Source organism: Pecten maximus, chromosome 14, assembly GCF_902652985.1.
Source record: "Pecten maximus chromosome 14, xPecMax1.1, whole genome shotgun sequence".
Classification (NCBI taxonomy): Eukaryota; Metazoa; Mollusca; class Bivalvia; order Pectinida; family Pectinidae; genus Pecten; species Pecten maximus.
The window spans coordinates 15,213,911-15,240,302 of record NC_047028.1 but is presented as its reverse complement, the minus strand read 5'-3'; the positions used below and the strand labels follow the sequence as shown (position 1 = coordinate 15,240,302).

Sequence of the window (26,392 nt, the reverse complement as noted above, 5' to 3'; positions counted from 1 at the left end):
ATAATGCTTTAACATCTTTAACGATACGCTGATGGCTGAGAGTATTTTTCTGTAAGACTTATCATCAGGTTCAAAATAGCCTCTTCAATCTTCAGTGATAATAATGAACTATTAACCTTTGATGCTCATCATTTTCATTGGACAATACATATACATGTACAAGTATTTCATTTAAGATTTTTTTTATTGACTTGTCGCCAATCAGATACTATAAATCATGGAGAAGACCTATTTGAAATGGTTCTGTTGTAAACAACAAAGTTAGGACATAAATAAAAGTCCCCGTAACATTGACATGTGATGTTCTCAGAATTCATACATCTGTACTGGTGATTGTTCGTACTGTACAAGGATAGAACACTTGGGAGAACTTACCTGTTCCTGGTTAATGTTCTCTCTTCGAGCTGATCCATACTTAAATATAAAATATTTAATTTGTATTACAAGTGATTAATGTATCCATTTATAACTCAAATACATTGGTTTATTGATGGGTTCTAACTTTACTCAGAGCTATGTAATAGACACTGAATTGTATGCAAGAGGACTTATAACATCTGCAAACAGATTTAGAAAAATTCTATTGAAACTGCAGATGTCTGAGTATGGAACTTTAAAATTAAGTCTCTATCCCGCTAGTTGTTTTACCTCATCATTAACCAATCAGATTTTCCGCCAATAGGGAGCAGACACTCCGAGGAACTCAAACTTAGGCCAAAAAAAAAGTTATTTCTGTTTAGGGTCTCCTGACCAGATTTTACCAGCCAACCATAAACTTTTATTGACTTCTTGATATACTGTACAGTTAAATAAACATGTATGCAACAAAAGGAACTATATAGTGTCTTACCTCGTCACCAAAGGTTGGATTGTTAATGAAACCATGCTTCACACTAGCTGATGTCAGTTCATCCTATAACAAAAAAAAAACATATAACATAAGAAATTAATAACTGATTACTTGTATTTATGGTAGAGAACCTTCATCAAACTGATTGCTGTCAAATTCAGCATTAACAGGGTTTTTTTTTACTTTTTAAATGTCATACTTGTCTAGCCATTTGTATACATATGAACTTTTTGACACTCAAATAAAACTTGTTAACAGGAAAATCTCACTCAGGCAGTTTTCATATGCACTATACTGTACTCCAACTTTGTCCTCTGAACTAAGATTAAAAACCTCCTGGTACTTCGTATCAAATATCACAGAGTTGAGCACTTATAACACTACAGATTCTCTAAATGTCTTTTCCATCCGAGAGCATTGCAAGTCTGACAACTCCAGTATATAACCTACATGTACTGGAGGCACAGCATTGACAAATCTTGCTCTAAAGCCATTCCCATGATTAAATCTGGCAATACATATATACAGGGTAAACGTTAAATATGAGCCATACACATGGTCAGGCACTCAAGACAATTATGTGCACATCAAAAGAAAAGGGTGACAAATCTAGCAAGGTGGTAACATGAAAGATTTTGTCAAAGGTTTGTTGAGTTGGTTGAATTTCTGTATAGGTGATTCTGGTACTTGATATCCCTTTGAATATCCCTGAGTTATAATGGCAATTGCATGAAATTTCACTATATCATTTATTATCAAACCAGCACATATCTCACTTTGCTTTCAAGGCAACTGTGGTCCAAATCTTCACCAAAGGGATGTTTATCTTCAGACCACAGACCTATCGATTTACCACATACGTGTCTGGTTATCAAATATTATGTTGTAAAACACTGATTTTATGTTATTGTTACATAGCAGGTAACTGCTCAATTTTACGGAAAAAAGGACTGGCCTGATATTGAGCAAATACGCCAAAACTGATCATCATTTTTTATCTACACGAGGGAAATATAATGCAGATTACAGTTATTTGCTCTTCGAACACTGGCCTATATTATAACCATATCTGTAATTTGCAAATATGTTGGACATTAGCAGGTTCGTCAGTGCTCCAGTACCGGTACCCAAATACGAAATAACGTCGATATTTTCCTTCTATGTCCAAAGTGTGAGTTCGCTGTGACAAGAGAGTCTCCAGCGTCAAAACATTCGGTAAAATTGAGAGAGAAAGCAGAAATTAGCTTAAATTATCTGCATAACGAGATGATAACCAGTCTTTGTTCAGGTGGTCATTTCCAAACAAATTGCCGGTAAAACTAGCTCCGCTATACGCGAGTTTGTCTATTGTTGATGTTGCATAGATCAATACTATACCTCTTTCTGCTTTGGATCTTGAGGATATACATCTGGGGGTCCAAGTTTCGGCTTTTTAAGAGGCCGAAACTCCTGAGACGGGTAGGCAGACATCTTGTCCGCTAATGAGTCTGCATCATTTTATAATTCCGAGGGCGATGAGCAAATACATCCAAAGTAAACGCAGCACTGACCCAGAAGTTGAATTGATGCATTGTGGGATTCTACTTCCTATATCGTTGTGGTATGGGGCTTACCATGGGGAAATTTAAGATAGTATTTATTTTTATCAAGATTGTTTAGGTCATCTGACCCGAAGGGTCAGCATGACCTATAGCCATCGTGCTTCGTCCGTCGTCGTCCGCCGTGCGACCGTGCGCCGTGCGCCGTCCGTAAACTTTTCAGCATTTCAAACTTCTTCTCAAGTTCCACCAGTGCTATTGAGCTGAAACTTGCCTGAAATGATCCTGAGATGGTCCTGACCAAGTGTTGTTATTTCTCTGGCCGATTCGAAATCCAAGATGGCCGCCATCTTGAAAAACACCTTATAAATTTCTTCTCAATGTCCATCAGTGCTGTTTAGCTGAAACTTGCTTGAAATGATCCTGAGATGGTCCTTACCAAGTGTTGTTATTTCTCTGGCCGATTCGAAATCCAAGATGGCCGCCATCTTGAAAAACACCTTATAAATTTCTTCTCAAGGTCCACCAGTGCTGTTTAGCTGAAACTTGCCTGAAATGATCCTGGTTTTGATTCCGACCAAGTGTTGTTATTTTTCGGGTCGGTCCGAAATCCAAGATGGCCGTCATAGCCGCCATCTTGAAAAACACATTTTAAACTTCTTCTCAAGTTCCACCAGTGCTATTGAGCTGAAACTTGCCTGAAATGATCCTGAGATTATCCCGACCAAGTGTTGTTATTTGTCGGGCCGATCCGAAATCCAAAATGGCCACCATCTTGAAAACACATATTAAATTTCTTCTCAAGTTCCACCAGTGCTGCTGAGCTGAAACTTGCCTGAAATCATCCATAGATGATCCCGACCAAGTGTTGTTATTTTTCAAATCAGTCTGAAATCAAGATGGTCGCCATGGCAGCCATCTTGAAAAAAACACATTTTAAACTTCTTCTCCAATTCCACTGGTGCCAATGAGCTGGAAATTGGTGAGGATGTTAAGGCTGGACAGCCAGCAAAGTGTTGTTATTTTTCGGCCTTGTAAAAACTTTGACATGGCAGCCATTTTATAACATGATTGCGCAATCATGGTTTTCCTGAACAACACCTATTTTAAACTTCTTCTCAAATTCCAACAGTGGGATTCAGCTCTAACTTACCAGAAATGATCCTGAGATGGTCCTTACCGAGTGTTGTTATTTATCGGGTCGGCCAGAAATCCAAGATGGCCCACCATGGCAGTCATCGAAAATAAGTAATAACGAGATGTCGTTTTACTGTTATTCATTTTTTATATAAAAAAGATAGATAGATCTATCAGAAATCATTTTTTGTTTTGTTTTCTTTAATTTTGGGTATAAAACAGCGAATAAATATTAAAACGGCGCCTTGATGTCATCTATTTTTTATATAAGATAAAAAAAATTATATATCAAACAGAAAATATGTTTGATTTTTCCCGATATCAGAAAATCGATTTCTCGGTATAAAAAACAAAACGGCGCATCATACATATTATCAGAGACATATATACATAATATACTATATATGTCTCTGATATTATGTATGTACAAGTTTCTGGTATATCAGAGTGCGGGTTCTTGGGTGGCGTATGTATAATTCGATATCTACAAACGTGTATTCAGTTTTCGTGTTTCCTTAAAATGATTAAGAGTATTAGGTTCATGTAATAAACCAATATCAATGCCATTTTTCATTTTTGTGTTGACGAGAAGTAAAAGCATAAAGACACGTCATCTTTGATAAATCTAAATACGCTTTGTACTAAGAGATTTATGTGCTTTAATGTATATATTAAAGTGTTTTACGTGGTGTTTTATAATCTGGTATAACACGATTTGTAATTATGACGTAATGACTGTTGTCAATCTTCATTTATCATTGAACTAGAGGAAATGAATGCATACCTCCTACAGACTACTTACCTAGATGTATGTTCTTCTGTAGACGTAAACGTACATGTATGAGCTCATCTTCATAATGAAGAAAATTGTACTCAATTACCTAATCACTGTTATCAACGGGATTATTTATCATAATAACTATAGGATTCATGAAATCAGTCTATAAGTTTTTAATTTTGCCTTTGATAGTAAAAGTTAAAACTTCGCGACGAGTTTCATAAAATCTCATATAAAATGAAAACAAATTTAAGATCATTTTTATCACACTATGAAAACTTTGGCAGGTTTTAAAGTCAAAATGTGGAGGTCTTCATCAAAGGTAGACAGCGTTTTACAATTCATGGCGTCAATGTTATGACGTCACAATCCATTTCCGACTGTCGCAGCCAACGAAAAACGCTCCGGAGAGTATCACACCAGGTACACATGCACAAATATTACATGGGCAAATTAGGGGTCTTCCCCAAATTCACTGGAAAACTGGCCGATTATTAGATAGATATTTCTATATGACATTGTAACCGAAGCTGGTCTTAATATTAAATAGGGCATCGCCAAACTAAAACCAATTTAAAAGTCATTGGGATTTTTGTTTGTTTTTGTTTTATAATGTTAAATAATTTGTTATAAAATTGATCGAAACGAGTCACCAGTCAAATGTCAAGGTCGAATTTTCTCTCTATTTGGAGCTAAAATAAAAACAAGGCAAGTCGCGTGACCGATGTCAAAATCGAGTTGGATTTCGTGAGTGGCGGTAATCCCATGTGGAGTGAGAATGATAACAGGCGATTGCCTACGAGACGCCAGAAAGTAAATTTTCAGATCAAGAATATAAAAAATGTATTTGGGTGTAAGAAAATTTGCTGGATTTTCTTTATTTCAGTTTTTGCTCAAAAATGGAAACAGTAAAACGGCGTCTCATATAGGACAGCGTTTTTACATTACTCGACAGTTTTACATTACTTGATTGTTCACCGATGGGTACTTTATCAAGGAATTATGAAATCAAAGACCAAAGAAAAGTTGTGTGACCAAAGGTCAATGCCACAATTTTTTTTAACTGGTAATGGTATTTTGGTGCGACATTATTTACACCAGATGTTTAGTAGTGAGAATAAGATTACCTAATCAGTGTTCTCCTTATTGGTTCACGTGCATCCTATTTTAGGACACAACGGAAACAAATGTAGTTTTAGTGATCGTGCTGAACTTGATGGATATGCTTTGTCGAACTACCGACCATTCTCTTTTGGCCACAGATGGAAACATTCTTATACGTGTTGATTTAAAATATATATCAAGTGAACAAAGGGAGGTTATTTTGGTAGATCTGAATTAGACCAGATGAAATGGTATGTAAGTAATGTCTATTGACCTGCAGTATCTCATTCTCGACTCGACTGTCAGACAGTGAAACAAGGGGGGTAATTCTGATAGATTAGAATGTGAACGAAGAGTTCAATACTTGATCCACTTTGTTTTTGAGACATAAATGACGCGGTAAGGTTTCTCGGCTCAGAATCTCCCCTTTCACAGAGTAATACTTCATTATTTTCCATCTGTGGCCTGACTGATGGACTTCCAACAGTTAAAGTTATCTATGGCTTTCGTTGCGCTATCATAACAATGTATCTGTGAACTTCCCTGTTTCTAAAACATCAAACTCTCTTTACCATTATTTGTATATAGTTACACTTTTAAATGAAACATAAATATAAACTGGATGCATTTGTATTTCTGGGTAGTTTCTTTCTGCCTTGCAAGTTTCACACAAAATCTCCATCCTCACAGAAACGGGACATAATAAGCCTTGACTGCGAGATTCATAACTTCACCATGGAACCGACTTTCTAAAGCAATAAAACACAGGACACAGTCTGAATTCGATATTTATTACGTTGGCTGGCCTTCAGTGGTACATCTTACACTGACGTTACACAAGCATTTCGGATTGTTATCTATGTACATTGTATATACATGACGTATAAATACACTGGTGCTAACCTAAATATACCTGTTAAATCTGATTAATTTGTCATGATATGTTTTGTATCTGTAACGGTCACAAACTTCACCAACACGAGAACGCCCTCACTCGACCCACTATACCAGTGATTAGCCTAAGACCAGGACGAAATTTGTCTCTTTTCAACATATTTCAAGGACGAATAGTTTTTAGATAGGATGACGAATCTGGTTCCAGTTTTGTGACATTCCTTAACCTTCTACATGAAAGCATTATTGGATTTTTTTATATAATCTAATAAGGCTTTCCTTAAGTTAAGAGGCTACCTTAGGTTAAGGAAGGTCGACAAAACCCGCCCATATTAACTCCAGTCCGCTGGACCCATTACCACTGGTAAAACAATTTCCCCTTGTTCTAGGATCTTCAAGGTAAAATAGCCCCTTTCCTTTACCTTAGAGTTTTCACGTGTGAAAAAATAGGGGTCTGTTGGTCTATCATTGGTGAAATGACCCCATCATCTCGGTCCATGGCTATCATTGGTGAAATGACCCCATCATCTCGGCCCACGGCTATCAATGGTGAAATGACCCAATCATCTCGGCCCACGGCTATCATTGGTCAACAGTACACATCAATCACTATTTCATAGTGATATACAAATACCAGCATCGCTTTGACAATTTGTTATACCCTTATGCACATGCTTTCAAGCACGTGCAAAATGATATGTTATCTTTAAAAATTTTAAATCAGAAACATATATATAACGGGAAGTTAAATGTGGCGAATATTTGTATAAAATTACAATATAATATGACAAGGTGGGTTAGTTTTAGCAGAGACATATATACATCTGTATATATGTCTCTGGTTTTAGCACCTCCTGATATGGGAATGGCTATAATTCTACCTAATTATAGTCTGGTTCATAAAACAAACTGTTTCTGATCATAACTATATAATTATCACAGCAGGAAACCGTCAAAATATTTTATGAAACAGACTATAGAAGTGGCCTTTTTTACCTGTATAACAAACTATACACATTTTTGTGAAATCAACAATAATAGCATTAAGTGTTTCTGTGAAAAATATCAAAGACAATTTGTCATGTCCGATTTTTGGATGCTGCTCTGAAAAATATGGTCAAGAAAGTATATGATTACATTGTACTATACTATTGTCTGAACTCCTCAAAATATTTGACAGAATAAAAAAAACCATAACAAATACTTACAACAACAATGGTTTACAGAGTATTTATAAGTAATATGAACACAATAATCCAACACAATAGGGGCAGGTAGGCACATCATTCGCCTTACTCACAGGGACCTGTCTTCTAATTGACTTATCTTAAAACATTCTCAGAGATAAAAGTCAAAATGAAGAATGCAAGCCCCTCTGACGTCACCCAACACATTATACATAAATATTTCTGTCACATGAGGAATGCAATATTTTGCCAAATTCCATTAAATATTGCTAATTAGAATCGGTACATCATCACGGGTTTTAATTGCATATTTCTGTTTTTAAAATGATTGATTCACTAATAAAGTGAGAATTAAGTTAGTTTTGTTGGAAATGTAAATTTCATAAAGCCCAAGGAAATAAAACTATGTACAAAGGAACACTTATCTCACTCACACATATCGTCCAGTAAAACATATACACAAAACAATAGCATGGATCATAAGGTGTAATAAAACTAGCCATTCGTCAGATCGTTATCTGGCCTTACACAGTGTTAGGGGAGATCTCCTCACCATTTCTGGTGTTTACTAAAACACATATTAATATATAAAATTCACACAAAGGGAATAAAAAAAAACAGACATATGTCCTAATAAGGTTTGATAATGTGTTATGGGTTTATATCATGATATTGAGATTTATTCATAAAATTTACAACGTGTAAAATGAAACACTGTATCTGAACCAAAATTTAAATAATATAGATTAATACATTCTAAAGACACGTTTCTGTGCTTTCAAGGTGAACATATCTGAGCAATAGGTTCAAATAGCATGTAAAAGATCATTACTATGGAAAAGGTATAAAAATATGTATATATGTCAATTTACCTAAAAAATGGACAGAATTGTTGCATAGAAGCCAAGTGTGGACATCAGGTGAAAATCCAGTAATAACAAAGACTTGTTAGATCCTACCTTCCATTTCAAATAAATTTCACATTATTCTTGTGCATGTATTTATTAATTTCACACAAACATCCACATATTAAAGAACATAAAACATACGTCACAACGTTTATCAGAATTGTTATCCTAACCCGCTCACATTCTTTTCCTTGTAAATAGTGCCGTAACACGTCGTTGCGTAGTTACAATCATGCGACACCTGGTGTGAACCCTATGGTCAGATAACTCTATCCTTATTTTACTAATTGGAACGTCCAATAGCCATGACTAGAGAAAGTTTCACCAGAGCTCTGATCGAACTAGGTTTCTATTCATCTTCTTAGGCGCTGACGAATTCGTGTTTTCGCCTCTCATAATAGCCGCCATCTCCGAACCATTCTGGTTTCGTTGGAAGTTGGTAATTCCTTCTGGTCTTGTTCTCAATGGTGACGTCACAGGTCGTCTGCAAACATTCAGTATATTTATATCATATAAGGCATTTGTGTAAATGTAAAATACCAATGTATTCTATTTCATTTTTGAAGCAATGTTTGGAATGTACTCTTATTTTAATTACTGGTTTGAAGGAACGGCCAGACTACCGACAAAATAAAAAGAGTAGAACATAAGGGCTGAGACTACAGAAATGACCCCTGATGTACACAAACTGATAACCAAACTTACGGCGATTCCGACTCTTGCATGTGTATGGGCAGTTTAGGGGTTCTCACGGTTGGAGGCATGACTTCACCACGCATCAATTTGTCAGAGTACGTCTCTGAATTTTTCTCTGCTATTCCTTCCGCTTCCGGTCTCGTGCGGTATGCCGGTGGATTCTCGTCCCATCTACAAAAGGAGAAGATAATTAGTTCACTGTTTTTGTCGATACCGGTTTTGGTAAATGTATAGGCCTATTTTGTTCCTCTATATACTAGTTCCCACAAAGGTATTTTATCATGTCTACATGACTGTTGTTCCAATGCCCTTTTCCCATCCCTTGTCTAAAGACTGCATCTCTCGTTCCTTGTCTAAGCGAAAGGTTGCTTCATTGGTCTTTTCTCATCCCTTGTCTATATGATCTTTCGCTCATTCTCTGACTAAACTAAAGATTGTTTCATTGCCGTTTTCCCATCCTGTCTAAAGATTGTTTCATTGCCGTTTTCCCATCCCTGTCTACAGATTGTTTTATTGCCGTTTTCCCATTCCCCGTCTACATATCGTTTCATTGCCGTTTTCCCATCCCCCTGTCTACAGATTGTTTCATTGCCGTTTTCCCATCCCTGTATACATATTGTTTCATTGCCGTTTTCCCATTCCCTGTATACATATTGTTTCATTGCCGTTTTCCCATTCCCTGTCTACAGATTGTTTCATTGCCGTTTTCCCATTCCCTGTCTACAGATTGTTCCATTGCCGTTTTCCCATTCCCTGTCTACATATTGTTTCATTGTCGTTTTCCCATCCCCCGTCTACATATTGTTTCATTGTCGTTTTCCCATCCCCTGTATACATATTGTTTCATTGCCGTTTTCCCATCCCCCGTCTACATATTGTTTCATTGTCGTTTTCCCATCCCCCGTCTACATATTGTTTCATTGTCGTTTTCCCATCCCCCGTCTACATATTGTTTCATTGTCGTTTTCCCATCCCCCGTCTACATATTGTTTCATTGTCGTTTTCCCATCCCGTCTAAAGACTGCTTCATTGCCGTTTTCCCATCCCCCGTCTACATATTGTTTCATTGTCGTTTTCCCATCCCCTGTCTACATATTGTTTCATTGTCGTTTTCCCATCCCCCGTCTACATATTGTTTCATTGTCGTTTTCCCATCCCCTGTCTACATATTGTTTCATTGTCGTTTTCCCATCCCCTGTCTACATATTGTTTCATTGTCGTTTTCCCATCCCCCGTCTACATATTGTTTCATTGTCGTTTTCCCATCCCGTCTAAAGACTGCTTCATTGCCGTTTTCCCATCCCCTGTCTACATATTGTTTCATTGTCGTTTTCCCATCCCGTCTAAAGACTGCTTCATTGCCGTTTTCCCATCCCCTGTCTACATATTGTTTCATTGTCGTTTTCCCATCCCCTGTCCACAGATTGTTTCATTGCCGTTTTCCCATCCCCTGTCCACAGATTGTTTCATTGTCGTTTTCCCATCCCCTGTCTACATATTGTTTCATTGTCGTTTTCCCATCCCCTGTCCACAGATTGTTTCATTGCCGTTTTCCCATCCCCTGTCCACAGATTGTTTCATTGTCGTTTTCCCATCCCCCGTCTACATATTGTTTCATTGTCGTTTTCCCATCCCGTCTAAAGACTGCTTCATTGCCGTTTTCCCATCCCCTGTCTACATATTGTTTCATTGTCGTTTTCCCATCCCCTGTCCACAGATTGTTTCATTGCCGTTTTCCCATCCCCTGTCCACAGATTGTTTCATTGTCGTTTTCCCATCCCCTGTCTACATATTGTTTCATTGCCGTTTTCCCATCCCCGTCTACATATTGTTTCATTGCCGTTTTCCCATCCCCGTCTACATATTGTTTCATTGCCGTTTTCCCATCCCCTGTCCACAGATTGTTTCATTGTCGTTTTCCCATCCCCCGTCTACATATTGTTTCATTGCCGTTTTCCCATCCCCTGTCCACAGATTGTTTCATTGTCGTTTTCCCATCCCCTGTCTACATATTGTTTCATTGCCGTTTTCCCATCCCCGTCTACATATTGTTTCATTGTCGTTTTCCCATCCCCCGTCTACATATTGTTTCATTGCCGTTTTCCCATCCCCTGTCCACAGATTGTTTCATTGTCGTTTTCCCATCCCCGTCTACATATTGTTTCATTGCCGTTTTCCCATCCCCTGTCCACAGATTGTTTCATTGCCGTTTTCCCATCCCCCGTCTACATATTGTTTCATTGCCGTTTTCCCATCCCCCGTCTACATATTGTTTCATTGCCGTTTTCCCATCCCCGTCTACATATTGTTTCATTGCCGTTTTCCCATCCCCTGTCTACATATTGTTTCATTGTCGTTTTCCCATCCCCTGTCCACAGATTGTTTCATTGCCGTTTTCCCATCCCCCGTCTACATATTGTTTCATTGCCGTTTTCCCATCCCCTGTCCACAGATTGTTTCATTGCCGTTTTCCCATCCCCCGTCTACATATTGTTTCATTGCCGTTTTCCCATCCCCTGTCTACATATTGTTTCATTGCCGTTTTCCCATCCCTGTCTACAGATTATTTCATTGCCGTTTTCCCATCCATGTCTGAAGTATTTTTCTCTCGTTTCCCGTTTAAGCTAAGTACAATGTACTAGTTGTCTCTGAGTTAGGCTCGTTTCCGTTTAAGCTAAGTACAATGTAGTTGTCTGAGTATCAACTATCAACTTATTTCACGTTTAGCTCTTTAACAACCTCATTAAAATCAGCTATCGCATGGCTATGTTCACCACATACTGAACGTGTTCATTTTCTTGTGACAATTATTTACCATTGAACATATTCAATTAAACGTTATTAAGTATAGATATTATCATGATATGGCCTACTAAGGCCGATCACCCAGCTACTCTCAATTACACGGTTAATCGTGTTTTAACATTACACCACACAACACTATGTATTAACTACTCGATGTCAGTATCAGGTTATAAAGTGGTCGACTCCCAGCTTATCGGCCGTAATCATCTGTATAACTGATATCCGATCCAGTTGTTTGCCGTGTATACGTAATCCAAGGAAAAGTTTGACTTCACGGTAAGTCGTTATACTAATATACATGGAGAAGTGCTAGTACACTATTTATATACCATGTTTTACGGTATAACGGTATCGTATATACCAATATAAGCACCGGATATCAAATCCGCGAGAACATCAGAACATAGAAGTATCTGTGGCTTGAAGCTTTTAAATTAAGGCAGGGGCGAGGTAAGCTCATGGTTAAAAAAAGTCTGAAATAATATATCTTTATGTTTTCTATAGGATTTCCAAGTTTACACTAAAACTAACATACGGGTAAATGCTGATTTTACCGATTATAAGATTTGATTTAAAATTTTAAAATTTTAAAATTAGAATTTAATTGGGATTCCCGACTGTCACCGATATGTATAAAATAATAGTATAATCATGTATCGATAGAAAGACCATACAAATTTTAATAATAGACATAATATTTTGATTTTCGAAAGCATAGGACACGTTTATTCTATTTTAAATATTGAGCTTGTGTGTTCATCAACCTGTTTTAAATGTTAAGCTCGTGCTGATTTAATATAACTATTTAACCCTAACGTTCAATCAGCCGAAATGTATCGTATACCGTAGGGGAGACGTGGATGCACGCCATCAACAATCCTCAGGTCCGAGAACGTATGTCATCTACCACATAAATTGTTTTACAAGAAATAACAAATTAGACTTGAGATTTCGTCCACGTCGTTAGACATAATTTATCTTGCTGACAGCACACTTAAACGCCTGTCGACAAACTAAATTGGCGGTATTTATGGAAACGTTTATAATTATGTTAGTTATGCCGGATATACATCGCGTATGGCACGGAGGATGTTATTTCAATAAGGTACCTATAGTAATGGATTAGGATGTTATTTCAATAAGGTCGCTATAGTGAATGGATTAGGATGTTATTTCAATAAGGTCCCTATAGTGATGGATTAGGATGTTATTTCAATAAGGTCCCTATAGTAATGGATTAGGATGTTATTTCAATAAGGTCCCTATAGTGATGGATTAGGATGTTATTTCAATAAGGTCCCTATAGTAATGGATTAGGGTGTTATGTCAATAAGGTCCCTATAGTAATGGATTAGGATGTTATGTCAATAAGGTCCCTATAGTGATGGATTAGGATGTTATTTCAATAAGGTCCCTATAGTAATGGATTAGGATGTTATGTCAATAAGGTCCCTATAGTAATGGATTAGGATGTTATTTCAATAAGGTCCCTATAGTAATGGATTAGGGTGTTATTTCAATAAGGTCCCTATGGTGATGGATTAGGATGTTATTTCAGTAAGGTCTCTATAGTAATGGATTAGGATGTTATTTCAATAAGGTCCCTATAGTGATGGATTAGGATGTTATTTCAATAAGGTCCCTATAGTAATGGATTAGGATGTTATGTCAATAAGGTCTCTATAGTAATGGATTAGGATGTTATTTCAATAAGGTCCCTAGTGATGGATTAGGATGTTATTTCAATAAGGTCTCTATAGTAATGGATTAGGATGTTATTTCAATAAGGTCCCTATAGTAATGGATTAGGATGTTATTTCAATAAGGTCCCTATAGTGATGGATTAGGATGTTATTTCAATAAGGTCCCTATAGTGATGGATTAGGATGTTATTTCAATAAGGTCCCTATAGTAATGGATTAGGATGTTATTTCAATAAGGTCCCTATAGTAATGGATTAGGATGTTATTTCAATAAGGTCCCTATAGTGATGGATTAGGATGTTATTTCAATAAGGTCCCTTGTGATTGACTCATCATATTTGCACACCGTTAGTTTTTGGGTAATTGGCTTGATGAATACGTTACAAAAATCAATTATCGGGGGGGAAAGCAGGGAAAAAAACGATTTTCCATGAACTGACACGTCCCCGGTTTCTTAGGACATTGTAACAAGATGAGATCAATGATGTAGAATGACAAAAACGAAATTCAGACATGAATCCACGGAATTTGTGACAATGATGTTAAATTAAGACACGACCGTTCCTTGTAATTCGAAGATGGGCATTATCATTATAAGCTAGGCACAAAGAGAAGACGCTTTGGAGTTGGTAATATTTTGGAGTTGGTAATATTTTGTGTTTCCTTAAAAAAACATTACCTAAAATGAAAATCTCTTGATAGCAGCGCAACGTAAATGGATTTTTCAGTAAACGACATGTAGATGTGCTGCACGTGCACCATCTTATCTTACCGACAAGATTAATATTTGGACGACATGCAAATGTTGGAATCTTATTTAATGGAATTTATTGGACGCAGGCTAACTAATAATTAAAATTGGATTATCTTTATAATATCTGTGATCGGAATGTACAATGAGAAAAATATTACCTTGAAAGAGATTGGCGATAATTTCACACATTGGACGATAAAGAGTAAGCGGAATGTCAATTCAAGCTGTGTCATCATTCTGTCTCGTCTTGATTTAACGATTCATAAAAATGCAGAGCGTATTACAGGAAGCAAATTTAACTACTTTGATAACATTGGAGAATTCCTGCGTTGATAAGCTTTAAATTTTATCTTAACCATTTTAGATACGCAAAATTGTATCAGGATTGTTACACTCATCACACTAGGAAATGACAGAACACAGGAAAACGCCTCGTCTGTCAACGTGGACAGACCACAGGGCTCGCAACGCACACATAACATAGGTCAACACAACTACACAAAACCGGAAGTGACGTCATCGGTTACCAAACTAAAGGATGAATGAAAAGGTAACCGGAAGTGACGTTTTAAATTTAGTTAAACGAACAAAACGTACGGGTCAAACTGATAAATGTACTAGTTAATACAATCATACGTAACTTACCCCGGCCCTTCCGACGCCTGATGAAGTCGACTAACTTTAGGTTCTTGGTAGTAAGCTTCCTCTTCCTGTCTGAGGAGGGGTCCCATGCCAGCTCCCTTGTACTTCTCCGCTACTTCCTCCCCACCGTACGAAACCTTGGGTGCCGGTGGTTGTTCCGGTGTGAGTGTTCCATAATGATTTATCAATGTCTCCATTTTACCATTGTGATTCCGTTCTGCATATTCTTCCGCGTAATCACCTTTGACCTTTGGAGCTGGTTTAGATTCTACGCTTAAATTACCATAGTTTGCAATTAAATTTTTCATAGCCCCGCCTTTGTTATTCTGGGCCGTTTCAGCTGCGTCGCCTGTGACGCCCCGGGGATGGACTTTCCTCTCCGCCGGTGGGTCGGCGTATCCTCCGAGAAGTTCACCCATACAACCCTTATTGGTTGTGGCGTTCCGCCTCGCGTCATCTGAACGTAACCGCTCCATGGGTCGTGGGGACTCGTAACTCGTGTTTTGTGAATAATCAAACCATTTATCCATACCGCCACGATTTCTGTTGGCGTATTCCTCTGCCTCGGGTTTGACCCGGGGATGGGGCTTGGGTGTGGAGCTAGGGGTATACACCCCGTTTTCTGTCGTCATGGTGAAGTGGGGGTGTTTTAGTTATGATGAAACGGTCCTCTTATCATTGGCTGTAACCTGCAATTACATGACGTAGAAATATTACGGTACAGCAAACGATATACATGTACAATAATTCCACAGTCAACTCCGTGTTGTTGGTGTTGTTGTATACCTTCTCCCGTATCGACGACAAATCAAATAAAACTGAAAATATGACTTAATATTAAACGTCAGTACAAACCAGGAACTCCACGTCTGTTTAAATAATGGACCACCACGTTACATGTGGACAAGAGTGTGTTTTTCATAAAAATGGCGACAAGGAGGAGAACGAATCTGATGCTTACTTTTGAGATTTGTTCTCGTCTTCCTCGCCATATTTAATGAAAAACCACAATCCTGTCCACAAGTACCTGTGACTCAAACATAGTCACGTGCCCGCCAGACATAAAACAACTATTATTAGAATATTTGTAAGAGAGTTATGCTGGAAGTAATATAGTTTTACATGTCACATAACATTTTAACGGCATTTATAAAATATGTATATGTAAAATATACCTTGATGGTTATAGATACAGTACATGACCTATTATCCATGAATATTATACAGCACATGTAACATTACGTATATATATGAGGCGGATCCGGATGTTTTAGCCACACGTACTAGATAATATACAAAAGCTGATGTATCACATATATGATATATGTGTGTCTGATATGTATTGGCCCGGGTTTCTTTTGGTCCCAATATCAGACTTTGATAATTAGACAGACATGTTATGATGTCCACATTAGACATCTGTCAATCAAAATGTCTAAGGTCTGATGTTGGTGCCAGAGGAAATTACATCTCTAGATTATCAGCATATGACTAATCATATTAGTTTTCATACGATTCACGTAAAGTGTGTGTTGCTGATGATAAAGACGATTCAGCAGACTGTTACAAAAAAAAGTGAAAATACAAACATGTATCAGCTCAAATCCAACTATACATTCCATATCCAAGGGTCCATCGGCACAGTCCAGGTAAAACGCTACTAGTGTATGTACTCTATAGAGCAGGATGACCCCTGGTCCATCTGTTTACATTAACCGCCGACAGGAAAGTTAAGCCATTTTCCTGACTGCTATCAAATTCCTTTGTATACATGTGCTAAGTAATTCCTACATAACGCGGTACTCGTTACATAACGGGCCCTGCCTAATTATCTACTCCCAAATACTCTCACACACGCAGCCCCGCCTCTCCGAAATTAACCTTGTATGAATACAAACCTATTTGGGACAATTCCACACAGTTCAGAATTCACGTGGAGGATGTCGTGTAGCAATGTCATCAGATATCCCGGCAGGTAACCGGGTACCAAGGTAGTCATTACACACAGACATGACGTCATCCCACCTGTACAGGTATAGACAGTCAAGGTGTTGGGGGACTGTTAGGTACTTTCCCACGCTAATGTATTTACGAAAAACTCCCACAATAAAATGGATACATTTTCACAAGTCTTTAAAACGCTATACCGTATATCATTCGGACAATACAGAATTATATGACCACTTCAGCCTGGCCATTGGTAATGGTCACTTAAGTAAGAGTCCAGGTATATTATCCCGTGTTTACCTGTACGTACCTGTGGTTCAATCACTCTGTATCAGCATTAAATTAGTTTGAGGTTTGAGACTATCATGAACTTCATCGAACGAAAACAACTAAATATAACATCACGCACTTAACAGTTAATGTGAGTGAAAAACGTTCCAACTTTACAGCGCATTATGATATTAAAATTAACACCGAGAAAATCCCAACTAATTCAAAGTATCCATCAACTGATAATATCTAATTAAAGTGAAATAATCGGGGATAAATGGAGCTTTTAAGATTTTATAAATAATGCTCTCGTATACTTTAACAACAGAAGTGCTTCCGTACAATAACATTCCAATGTGAACATAAAACTGCATTACAGCAGTTACTCCCGACTAGATCTGCAGGCAAGGAAATGAGAAAATAATATCCACGTATACATGTTATCTACTCTAGTGCATGTGTTAGAGAGGCGACTAATGTGACAACAAACCCCACTAGCATCAGGGGTCTGCTCTTGTTCCCTCCGCTGGAAACCCTTAAATACCAGTTCTTTCTCATCTTTATTAATTAATTCGTGTTAAATGCCATCCCAGTATCCCATACTCTCCGCACTTATCGACGTCGTCCAGATATAAATGAGCTGGGTAAGAACTAGTTTAACCTTTTGTAGTATGTGACCTGTTGTGATGCCATGCCATTTAATGTTCCGCTTGTGATATTTCAGTGTGACGACACTATAAATGACTCTAGAGAGAGACCCAACATACGTGTACACAGTAATCACATTGACAGAGGCCAACCAGAGAGGCCCATCATACGTGAACAAGCTGGTCATTACACGTGGTCATCGAATTCAGAGAGGCCCACCATACGTGAACACGTTCATCACATTGATAGAGGCCCATCATACGTGGACAAGCGGGTCATCATACGTTGACACAGTCAACACATCGAGAGAGGCTCATCATACGTGGACACGGTCATCACATTGAGAGCGGCCCATCATACGTGGACACGGTCATCACATTGAGAGCGGCCCATCATACGTGGACACGGTCATCACATTGAGAGCGGCCCCATCATACGTGGGGTACCCCCGTTCGGTCATCACATTACCTATATTCTTCACGAGGACAAAGACACACCAGATAGCAGAGCGCTGGAAGGAAGTTAAAATGTGGTCAAATCTGACAAAAATTCTCAATGAATGTACTTTCATCAATTGTAACTGAACCACGTCCAAATGATGACTCTGGCCAAGCAGCTGATCAGCAGACTCGGAGCCCTTGGCACGACCTTCAAACGGACCGGTGTGCCCATTTGACCTTTGCGAGGCCGAGAATTCACACATTCGTACATGTTCCATAGTAAACATAAAGACAGAGAAATAAACCGCTATTTAAATGGTTCCTGACAAGGTCAATAGACAAGAACTAACAGAAGACAAGTGATACCATCTAATTACAACAGACCAGGAACCCTATACCGACATTACTACTATAGAAATGCTGTGTGTCGGTGCCGGGAACACCAGTCACAATGCATAGTGGTAGTTCGATGTTATTCCAGTGGAGACTAGGAATTTCGCAGGTTTTAAATTGTTTTTAAAGTAAATGAAGTAGTGCTAACACTCTATTTCATCTGTCTGGTTCTTATTGTAGATAACGTGTTTTATACATGTACGGTAATACCGCATGGCGTTCTCATGCTAAGCTCTAGATTTCATTCAACATGGAAAAGTTCCAAAAATGCGATACCGCTTGATTTTGTATTGTCATTAAGGACGGTAAAAGATCGCGTGATTCTGTGGAATACGTAAGGAACTACGTCATCAATGAATTAACTACCGTGTTTCGAAATGGGGGACCCGGTGATTAATTAATTGATGTTTTAAACAAGTTGAAATACAAAAACTCTACTTATGGAGGTACGTAACAGGCATGAAGTAGTTTGAGCACATCCCGCTGTGATAGAAATGATGGTTGACCAGTCATATCTAGGTCAACGTAAAGGAAATATATAGGTCACACCGGCCTAACAATGACCTACAAGTCAAACTAACTGAAACACCTCGAACAGCATCTCCTCAACCAAACTTAATGTCAGTTTCACCAAGACTGGATACAAAAACCGTGATTTATAATGTCTGGGACCAAATCCTCGTTAATTAAAGATCGCTAATACACTATATGTCATTATAGATATTTAATTAACAAGCGTTTTAAAGCTGGACTAAACCTATAGTAGACTAAACATTAATTCTTTTAATGTCAGCAAAACCCATACAGATATGGTCCACTCAATCACTTACACATCCCTACGATTCCGTGTCTACCAGGTCCATGGGGCTAATTTACAACATGTTAATAATATTTTGGCGGCCTTTGAAGTATACAGACAAACCTAGTTATAGACCTCGTTAAGTGATACCCCGTATCACAGGATCCCACGTATACTGACTCACGCATACCTTCACTCAACGGATAGTTTTATTACGACCATGGAGGCGTGGCTGAGGAACCATTGATTTATCTTTGACCTATTTCTCACTAAACAAATCATCATATACAACTTGTACTTAACTCTATACTAACTTCCCAATACGTAATACAGTTAATACAGTCAAAAATACACTGTCGATACAATAAAAATACATCATGAACTACGAATAGCAAATCACAGAAATATAGCGTACCTGTGTGACTCGCTACTAGGGCGGTTTGTGTTTTTCGGGAAGATGAGACCACCGACTGTTCTCTATTGTCCTGGCTGTGACCAAGACACCTTAACCGTAGCTGTTATTATCTTATAAATATTTATCTCATATGTGGCTCAGAGAAGTAGCCACCAGCTACTACAAATATACTACCCTGACCCAAACACTTAAACAAAGTGACCGAATTATTGCAAACATTTGTTTTGACATCTGATTTTGTTATAAACAGGTCTTTCTGATCATGACTTTTCCATTCTGGTTCATACTTACGAGTCAGTACTGTTGTGTGACAGTTAATATCAGCTATAGAGAGTTCACTGATTCCCAACCTCAATGGTTTGTCTGTATGCTATATCAGGCATGTGTCAATACTAGAGACTATAAAATCCACTAATAAACCTTGTACATGATATTGTAATTAAAGTCACTTCCTAATTTATTAGACGGATCCTGATTGGTGGTAATAATAGGGTCCCGTAAAGGACTTAGGCTCTCAATCAATACTGATGGACCAATGGAGCTACACCCCGAATCGTGATTCCGATCTGACGGACCAATGAAGCCTAGTCCCGGATAGTGAGTTCAATCTTATGGACCAATGGTGGTTAGTGAGTCCGATATGACGGACCAATGGAGCCTAGCCCTGGACAGTGAGTCAAATCTGACGGATCAATGGAGCTACAGCCCGGATATGGATTCCGATCTGACGGACCAATGGAGCCTAGTCCCGGATAGTGAGTCCAATCTGACAAACCCATGGAGCAACACATCGGATAACGAATCCAATCTAACGGGCCAATGGAGCTCAGCCCCGGAAAGCGTCCCGTTTGTCGGACCGATGGAGCAACACTCTGGATAGCGTCCAGTCTGTCGGACCCCATTGACCCACAACCCGGATAGTGAATCTAATCTGATGGACTCATGGAGCAACATCCCGGATAGAGTTCAGCCTGTCAGACCCACGGAGCAACATCCCGGAAAGCATTCAGTTTGTCGGGCCCATGGAGCAACGCTCCGGATAGCGCCTAGTCTGTCAGACCCAAGGAGCAACATCCCGGATAGCGCCTAGTCTGTCAGGCCCACGGAGCAACATCCCGGATAGCGCCTAGTCTGTCAGACCCACGGAGCAACATCCCGGATAGCGCCTAGTCTGTCAGACCCAAGGAGCAACACCCCGGATAGCGCCTAGTCTGTCAGACCCAAGGAGCAACACCCCGGATAGCGCCTAGTCTGTCAGACCCAAGGAGCAACACCCCGGATAGCGCCTAGTCTGTCAGACCCAAGGAGCAACGCCCCGGATAGCGCCTAGTCTGTCAGACCCAAGGAGCAACGCCCCGGATAGCGCCTAGTCTGTCAGACCCAAGGAGCAACGCCCCGGATAGCGCCTAGTCTGTCAGACCCAAGGAGCAACGCCCCGGATAGCGCCTAGTCTGTCAGACCCAAGGAGCAACGCCTCGGATAGCACCTAGTCTGTCAGATCCAAGGAGCAACATCCCGGATAGCGTCCAGTTTGTCGGATCCGTGGGGCCCTACCCCGGATAGCCCTGTGGTATTTTGATCATCTAGGTTTTATTGATATACTACAGTTGGTTTTACCTCAATTACCAGCTGACGTTTTACATTCCTGTTTTCGGTTTCCATTTATCTCTGTAACCCTGTATATGACATACAGATGAAGGTCAATCTTTTCACGGTTTTCACTAAATTTGTTCCACCTGGTTGATGGTGAGATATCGGTATCCACGATATGTTGTTATCACGTGTATAGCCCAGTGTTAGAACGTATAATTGGACTAAATATCTGTACACAAATCTCTTTCACCCGGTACAGACGGTCAGCTCTTTCGCTGACTTAGTATAAAACATAATATCCACATTCTTATCCCACACATGTACTTTTCCATCCATCTGATATACACTGTACATATCTCCATAGAGATTCCGTTGATAAGGACCGAGAGGCCTTACGGTTCGGACATGCGCCCAGTATAGTAATGACCACGTGCATCAATTAAGCATGTATAAATACTGGTTTTAGTCTTTAGAGGTGTGTGTGCAACGTTATCGATAACGAAGTGGTTTCATCTATGTTCCTTGATATAACATTTTCCGTTGATATTGTAAAACTCTGCAATGATTTCCTCTGTTAAATATTTATGAAATCTAGGCCAGAAATGACGTACAAGTAAAATACATCCGTGACGTCACTCCCGTGTCCTGGTCGTCCATTACTGTGATCATGTCGTTCATAAACATATTGATGTACTGTATGTAAATATAGACATATGAACACGGACATCTATACATGTAAATGACCATTGATTTATCTAGATACACGTGGAAACCTCCCTAACCCGTCAACACGTTACATTAACGAGCAGTGTAACGACAGGCCGATATATAACTGTGACATTATCATAGATACTGACTAAACGGTAGACTTACCACACGTTCCATCTATCAAGTATATAAGTTTCTCTGGTGCCACTCACATTCAGAGTCCAGATAACAAGTATGAGAACACTTAAGTATATAAAGACAATTATCTGTGAGGCTCCATACACTACGTATACCTTGTGTTAGAGTACAAACGTTGTCCAATGAGAGTACAGCTACAGGTAACCAGGGAGAGGGAGACGTTCCCTAATATCGCGAGGGAGATAATACATCTCTGAATATTTTGTTGAAATGTCACCTGGTTGAAATTGGGATCATATTTTTAGCAGAAGGAGTGAATAATTGGCTCCATTTCCTATCCTTCATAAAACAAGAGGCCCATGGGGCCTGTATCGCTCACCTGGTTGGATTTGACCAAATGTCAAAATAATGTTCATGTTCAATTCCTTTTGTTTGTTAACCTCAAACAATGCTATTTATGGTTATAGCGTGGGGATCCCAACTGCTTTAAAGAAATAATGAAGTCCAGACTCTCTCAGTTTACAACATGCATTTATAACTTTATGACTAGTAGTGATTTAAAGGAATTACCTCTATTTCCTATATGGGGCCCCGCCCCTTTGGCCCCTCGGGGGTCAGAGTCACCATTTATGCAAAATCTGTTCCCCTTCCCCCAAGAATGTTTCTTACCAAATTGGGTTCAAATCCATTCATAACTTTATGACTAGTAGCGATTTTAAGGAATTACCTCTATTTCCCAATTAGGCCCCGCCCCTTTGGCCCCTTGGGGGTCAGAGTCACCATTTATGCAAAATCTGCTCCCCTTCCCCAAAAGATGTTTCTTATTAAATTGGGTTCAAATCCATTCATAACTTTATGACTAGTAGCGATTTAAAGGAATTACCTCTATTTCCCATATGGGGCCCCGCCTCTTTGGCCCCTCGGGGGTCAGAGTCACCATTTATGCAAAATCTGTTCCCCTTCACATAAGAATGTTTCTGACCAATTTGGGTATAAATCCATTCATAACTTTATGACTAGTTGCAATTTGAAGGAATTACCGCTATTTCCCCATTAGGCCCTGCCCCTTTGGCCCCTTGGGGGTCAGAGTCACCATTTATGCAAAATCTGTTCCCCTTTCCTAAAGGATGTTTCTGACCAAATTGGGTTCAAATCCATTCATAACTTAATGACTAGTAGCGATTTGAAGGAATTACCTCTATTTCCCCATTAGGCCCCGCCCCTTTGGCCCCTTGGGGTCAGAGTCACCATTTATGCAAAATCTGTTCCCCTTTCCCAAAGGATGTTTCTTACTAAATTGCGTTAAAAACCATTCATAACTTTATGACTAGTAGCGATTTAAAGGAATTACCTCTATTTCCTATATGGGGCCCCGCCCCTTTGGCCCCTTGGGGGTCAGAGTCACCATTTATGCAAAATCTGTTCCAATTTCCCAAAGGATGTTTCTTACTAAATTGCGTTAAAAACCATTCATAACTTTATGACTAGTAGCGATTTAAAGGAATTACCTCTATTTCCCATATGGGGCCCCGCCCCTTTGGCCCCTTGGGGGTCAGAGTCACCATTTATGCAAAATCTGTTCCCCTTCCCCCAATGATGTTTTTGACCAAATTCGGTTCAAATCTTTTCATAATTTTATGACAAGTAGCGATTTAAAGATATTACCTCTGTTTCCCCATTAGGCCCCGCCCCTTTGGTCCTTTGGGGGTCAGAGTAACCATTTATGCAAAATCTGTTCCCCTTCACATAAAAATGTTTCTGACCAAATTGGGTTCAAATCCATTCATAACTTTATGACTAGTAGTGATTTGAAGGAATTACCTCTATTTCCCCATTAGGCCCCGCCCCTTTGGCCCCTTAGGGATCAGAGTCACCATTTATGCAAAATCTGTTCCCCTTCCCGAAAGGATGTTTCTTACTAAATTGGGTTCAAATCCATTCATAACTTTATGACTAGTAGCGATTTAAAGGAATTACCTCTATTTCCCATAAGGGGCCCCGCCACTTTGGCCCCTTGGGGGTCAAAGTCACCATTTATGCAAAATCTGTTCCCCTTCCCCAAAGAATGCTTCTGACTAAATTGGGTTCAAATCCATTCATAACTTTATGACAAGTAGCAATTTGAAGGAATTACCTCTATTTCCCCCATTAGGCCCCGCCCCTTTGGCCCCTTGGGGGTCAGAGTCACCATTTATGCAAAATCTGCTCCCCATCCCCAAAGGATGTTTCTGACCAAATTGGGTTCAAATCCATTCATAACTTTATGACTAGTAGCGATTTAAAGGAATTGCCTCAATTTCCCCTATTGGGCCCCGCCCCTCAGGCCCCTTGGGGGTCAGAGTCACCATTTATATAAAATCTGTTCCCCTTTCCTAAAGGATGTTTCTGACCAAATTGGGTTCAAATCCATTCATAACTTTATGACTAGTAGCGATTTTAAGGAATTACCTCTATTTCCCCTAATGGGCCCCGCCCCTTTGGCCCCTTGAGGGTCAGAGTAACCATTTATGCAAAATCTGTTCCCCTTCCCCAAAGGATGTTTCTGACCAAATTGGGTTCAAATCCATTCATAACTTTATGACTAGTAGCGATTTGAAGGAATCACCTCTATTTCCCCATTAGGCCCCGCCCCTTTGGCCCCTTGGAGGTCAGAGTCACCATTTATGCAAAATCTGTTCCCCTTCCCCAAAGGATGTTTCTGACCAAATTGGGTTCAAATCCATTCATAACTTTATGACTAGTAGCGATTTAAAGGAATTACCTCTATTTCCCCATTAGGCCTCGCCCCTTTGGCCCCTTGGGGGTCAGGGTAACCATTTATGCAAAATCTGTTCCCCTTCCCCAAAGGATGTTTCTGACCACATTGGGTTCAAATCCATTCATAACTTTATGACTAGTAGCGATTTAAAGGAATTGCCTCAATTTCCCCTATTGGGCCCCGCCCCTCAGGCCCCTTGGGGGTCAGAGCCACCATTTATGCAAAATCTGATCCCCTTCTGCCAAGGATGTTTCTGACCAAATTTGGTCAAAATCCAATAAGAACTTTTTGACTAGTAGCGATTTGAAGCAAATGTTGACGGACGGACGACGGACGCTGCACCATGGCATAAGCTCACCGGACCTTCGGTCCAGGTGAGCTAAAAATACAAGATAAAAAGATTTTCTGTTTTTCGGTGACTTCATTGGCAAAATTAACAATATACCTAGACCTAGATTCTGTCCCGATAAGAAAAAAACACTTCTGTAAATATTCCAGTTTTAGTGGGCCACTTTGAGTAGATCGGGTGAATATTGAGTGAGTTGTGTTTGTGTGGCTTCTCGGTCGCTGATCGTGTAAATATCTTGTCTGTACAAATCGACTGATTCTCGTATTACATATAACTTCACTAACACAGTTTGAATGGTTATAGACGGAAACCATTTTATACACGATACACGGCTTTGTGTGATATTTCGTGCGATGAATTAATTATAATCTACTTCTATAGATATCATTCGGATTCTATATTAGCCGATCTCTATACACTGAGTCAGTATACCCCCAAGATAAGTCTAGATCGTCTAAGTATGTCGGTAGGAAAAACCAAATGTTCCGATGGAATTGGTTATCAGTTAAATACGCCAGTCTGACAACCTTCAAGTCAATCAGAGAGAAAGCTTTTAACGTAACGATTTGAAATGACGTTTCATTTATCGCAGGAAAGTGGATATCGCGTTTACAACCGTGTAGGAAAATGGGTTCAATTTAAGACTCTTAAATTAAGGAATAAAACTTCAGAAACAAGTCTACTGTCACATTAATCCAATGGAGGGTGTATAAAAGATAAAGAATGGTGGAGTATGTTGCGTTGTGTTCTGTAACGTTTAGCTAAAACCATACGGTTTAAAAGAGCACCTTGTGTCATACCAAGGTAAAATTCGTAAAAGGAATTAAGAAAGTGGAGGACCTTGAATGGTACTATGCATTTTCTATTAAAACCATACGGTTTAAAAAGAGCACCTTGTCTTGGGCAGAGATATAGATTTCGTTAACGGAATGTAGATA

General features: G+C 39.2%; 2 protein-coding genes and 1 long non-coding RNA gene across 12 annotated transcripts in view; all 3 read right to left on the bottom strand.

The window, feature by feature from the left end:
• LOC117342107 (mediator of RNA polymerase II transcription subunit 12-like protein) overlaps positions 1–2,332 on the bottom strand; it is a 44,732-nt gene extending 42,400 nt beyond the window's left edge. For 4 of the 6 annotated variants that reach the window (XM_033904106.1, XM_033904102.1, XM_033904105.1 and 1 more), the window contains exons 1-3: positions 2,228–2,320; positions 851–913; positions 376–414 (exon numbers count right to left, since the gene is read on the bottom strand). In XM_033904106.1, the coding sequence (XP_033759997.1) occupies positions 376–414; positions 851–913; positions 2,228–2,320 (195 nt within the window). Of the gene's footprint in view, positions 1–375; positions 415–850; positions 914–2,227 lie in introns of all 6 variants that reach the window. The other 2 variants (XM_033904101.1, XM_033904107.1) reach the window with 1 other exon arrangement.
• Positions 2,333–6,184: 3,852 nt separating this feature from the next.
• Positions 6,185–26,392, bottom strand: part of LOC117342844 — a 28,419-nt gene continuing 8,211 nt past the window's right edge. For 2 of the 5 annotated variants that reach the window (XM_033905112.1, XM_033905113.1), the window contains exons 2-4: positions 15,000–15,685; positions 9,102–9,263; positions 6,185–8,880 (exon numbers count right to left, since the gene is read on the bottom strand). In XM_033905112.1, the coding sequence (XP_033761003.1) occupies positions 8,718–8,880; positions 9,102–9,263; positions 15,000–15,628 (954 nt within the window). In that variant the 5' untranslated portion in view covers positions 15,629–15,685 and the 3' untranslated portion in view covers positions 6,185–8,717. Of the gene's footprint in view, positions 8,881–9,101; positions 9,264–14,999; positions 15,686–15,851; positions 15,964–16,585; positions 16,709–16,894; positions 16,992–26,392 lie in introns of those variants that run through there. The other 3 variants (XM_033905115.1, XM_033905114.1, XM_033905116.1) reach the window with 3 other exon arrangements.
• Positions 11,006–14,992, bottom strand: LOC117342847. Its single transcript, XR_004535912.1, has 2 exons — positions 12,662–14,992; positions 11,006–12,627 (listed from the first exon to the last, which is right to left on the bottom strand). It is a non-coding gene; the product is annotated as an uncharacterized LOC117342847 (long non-coding RNA).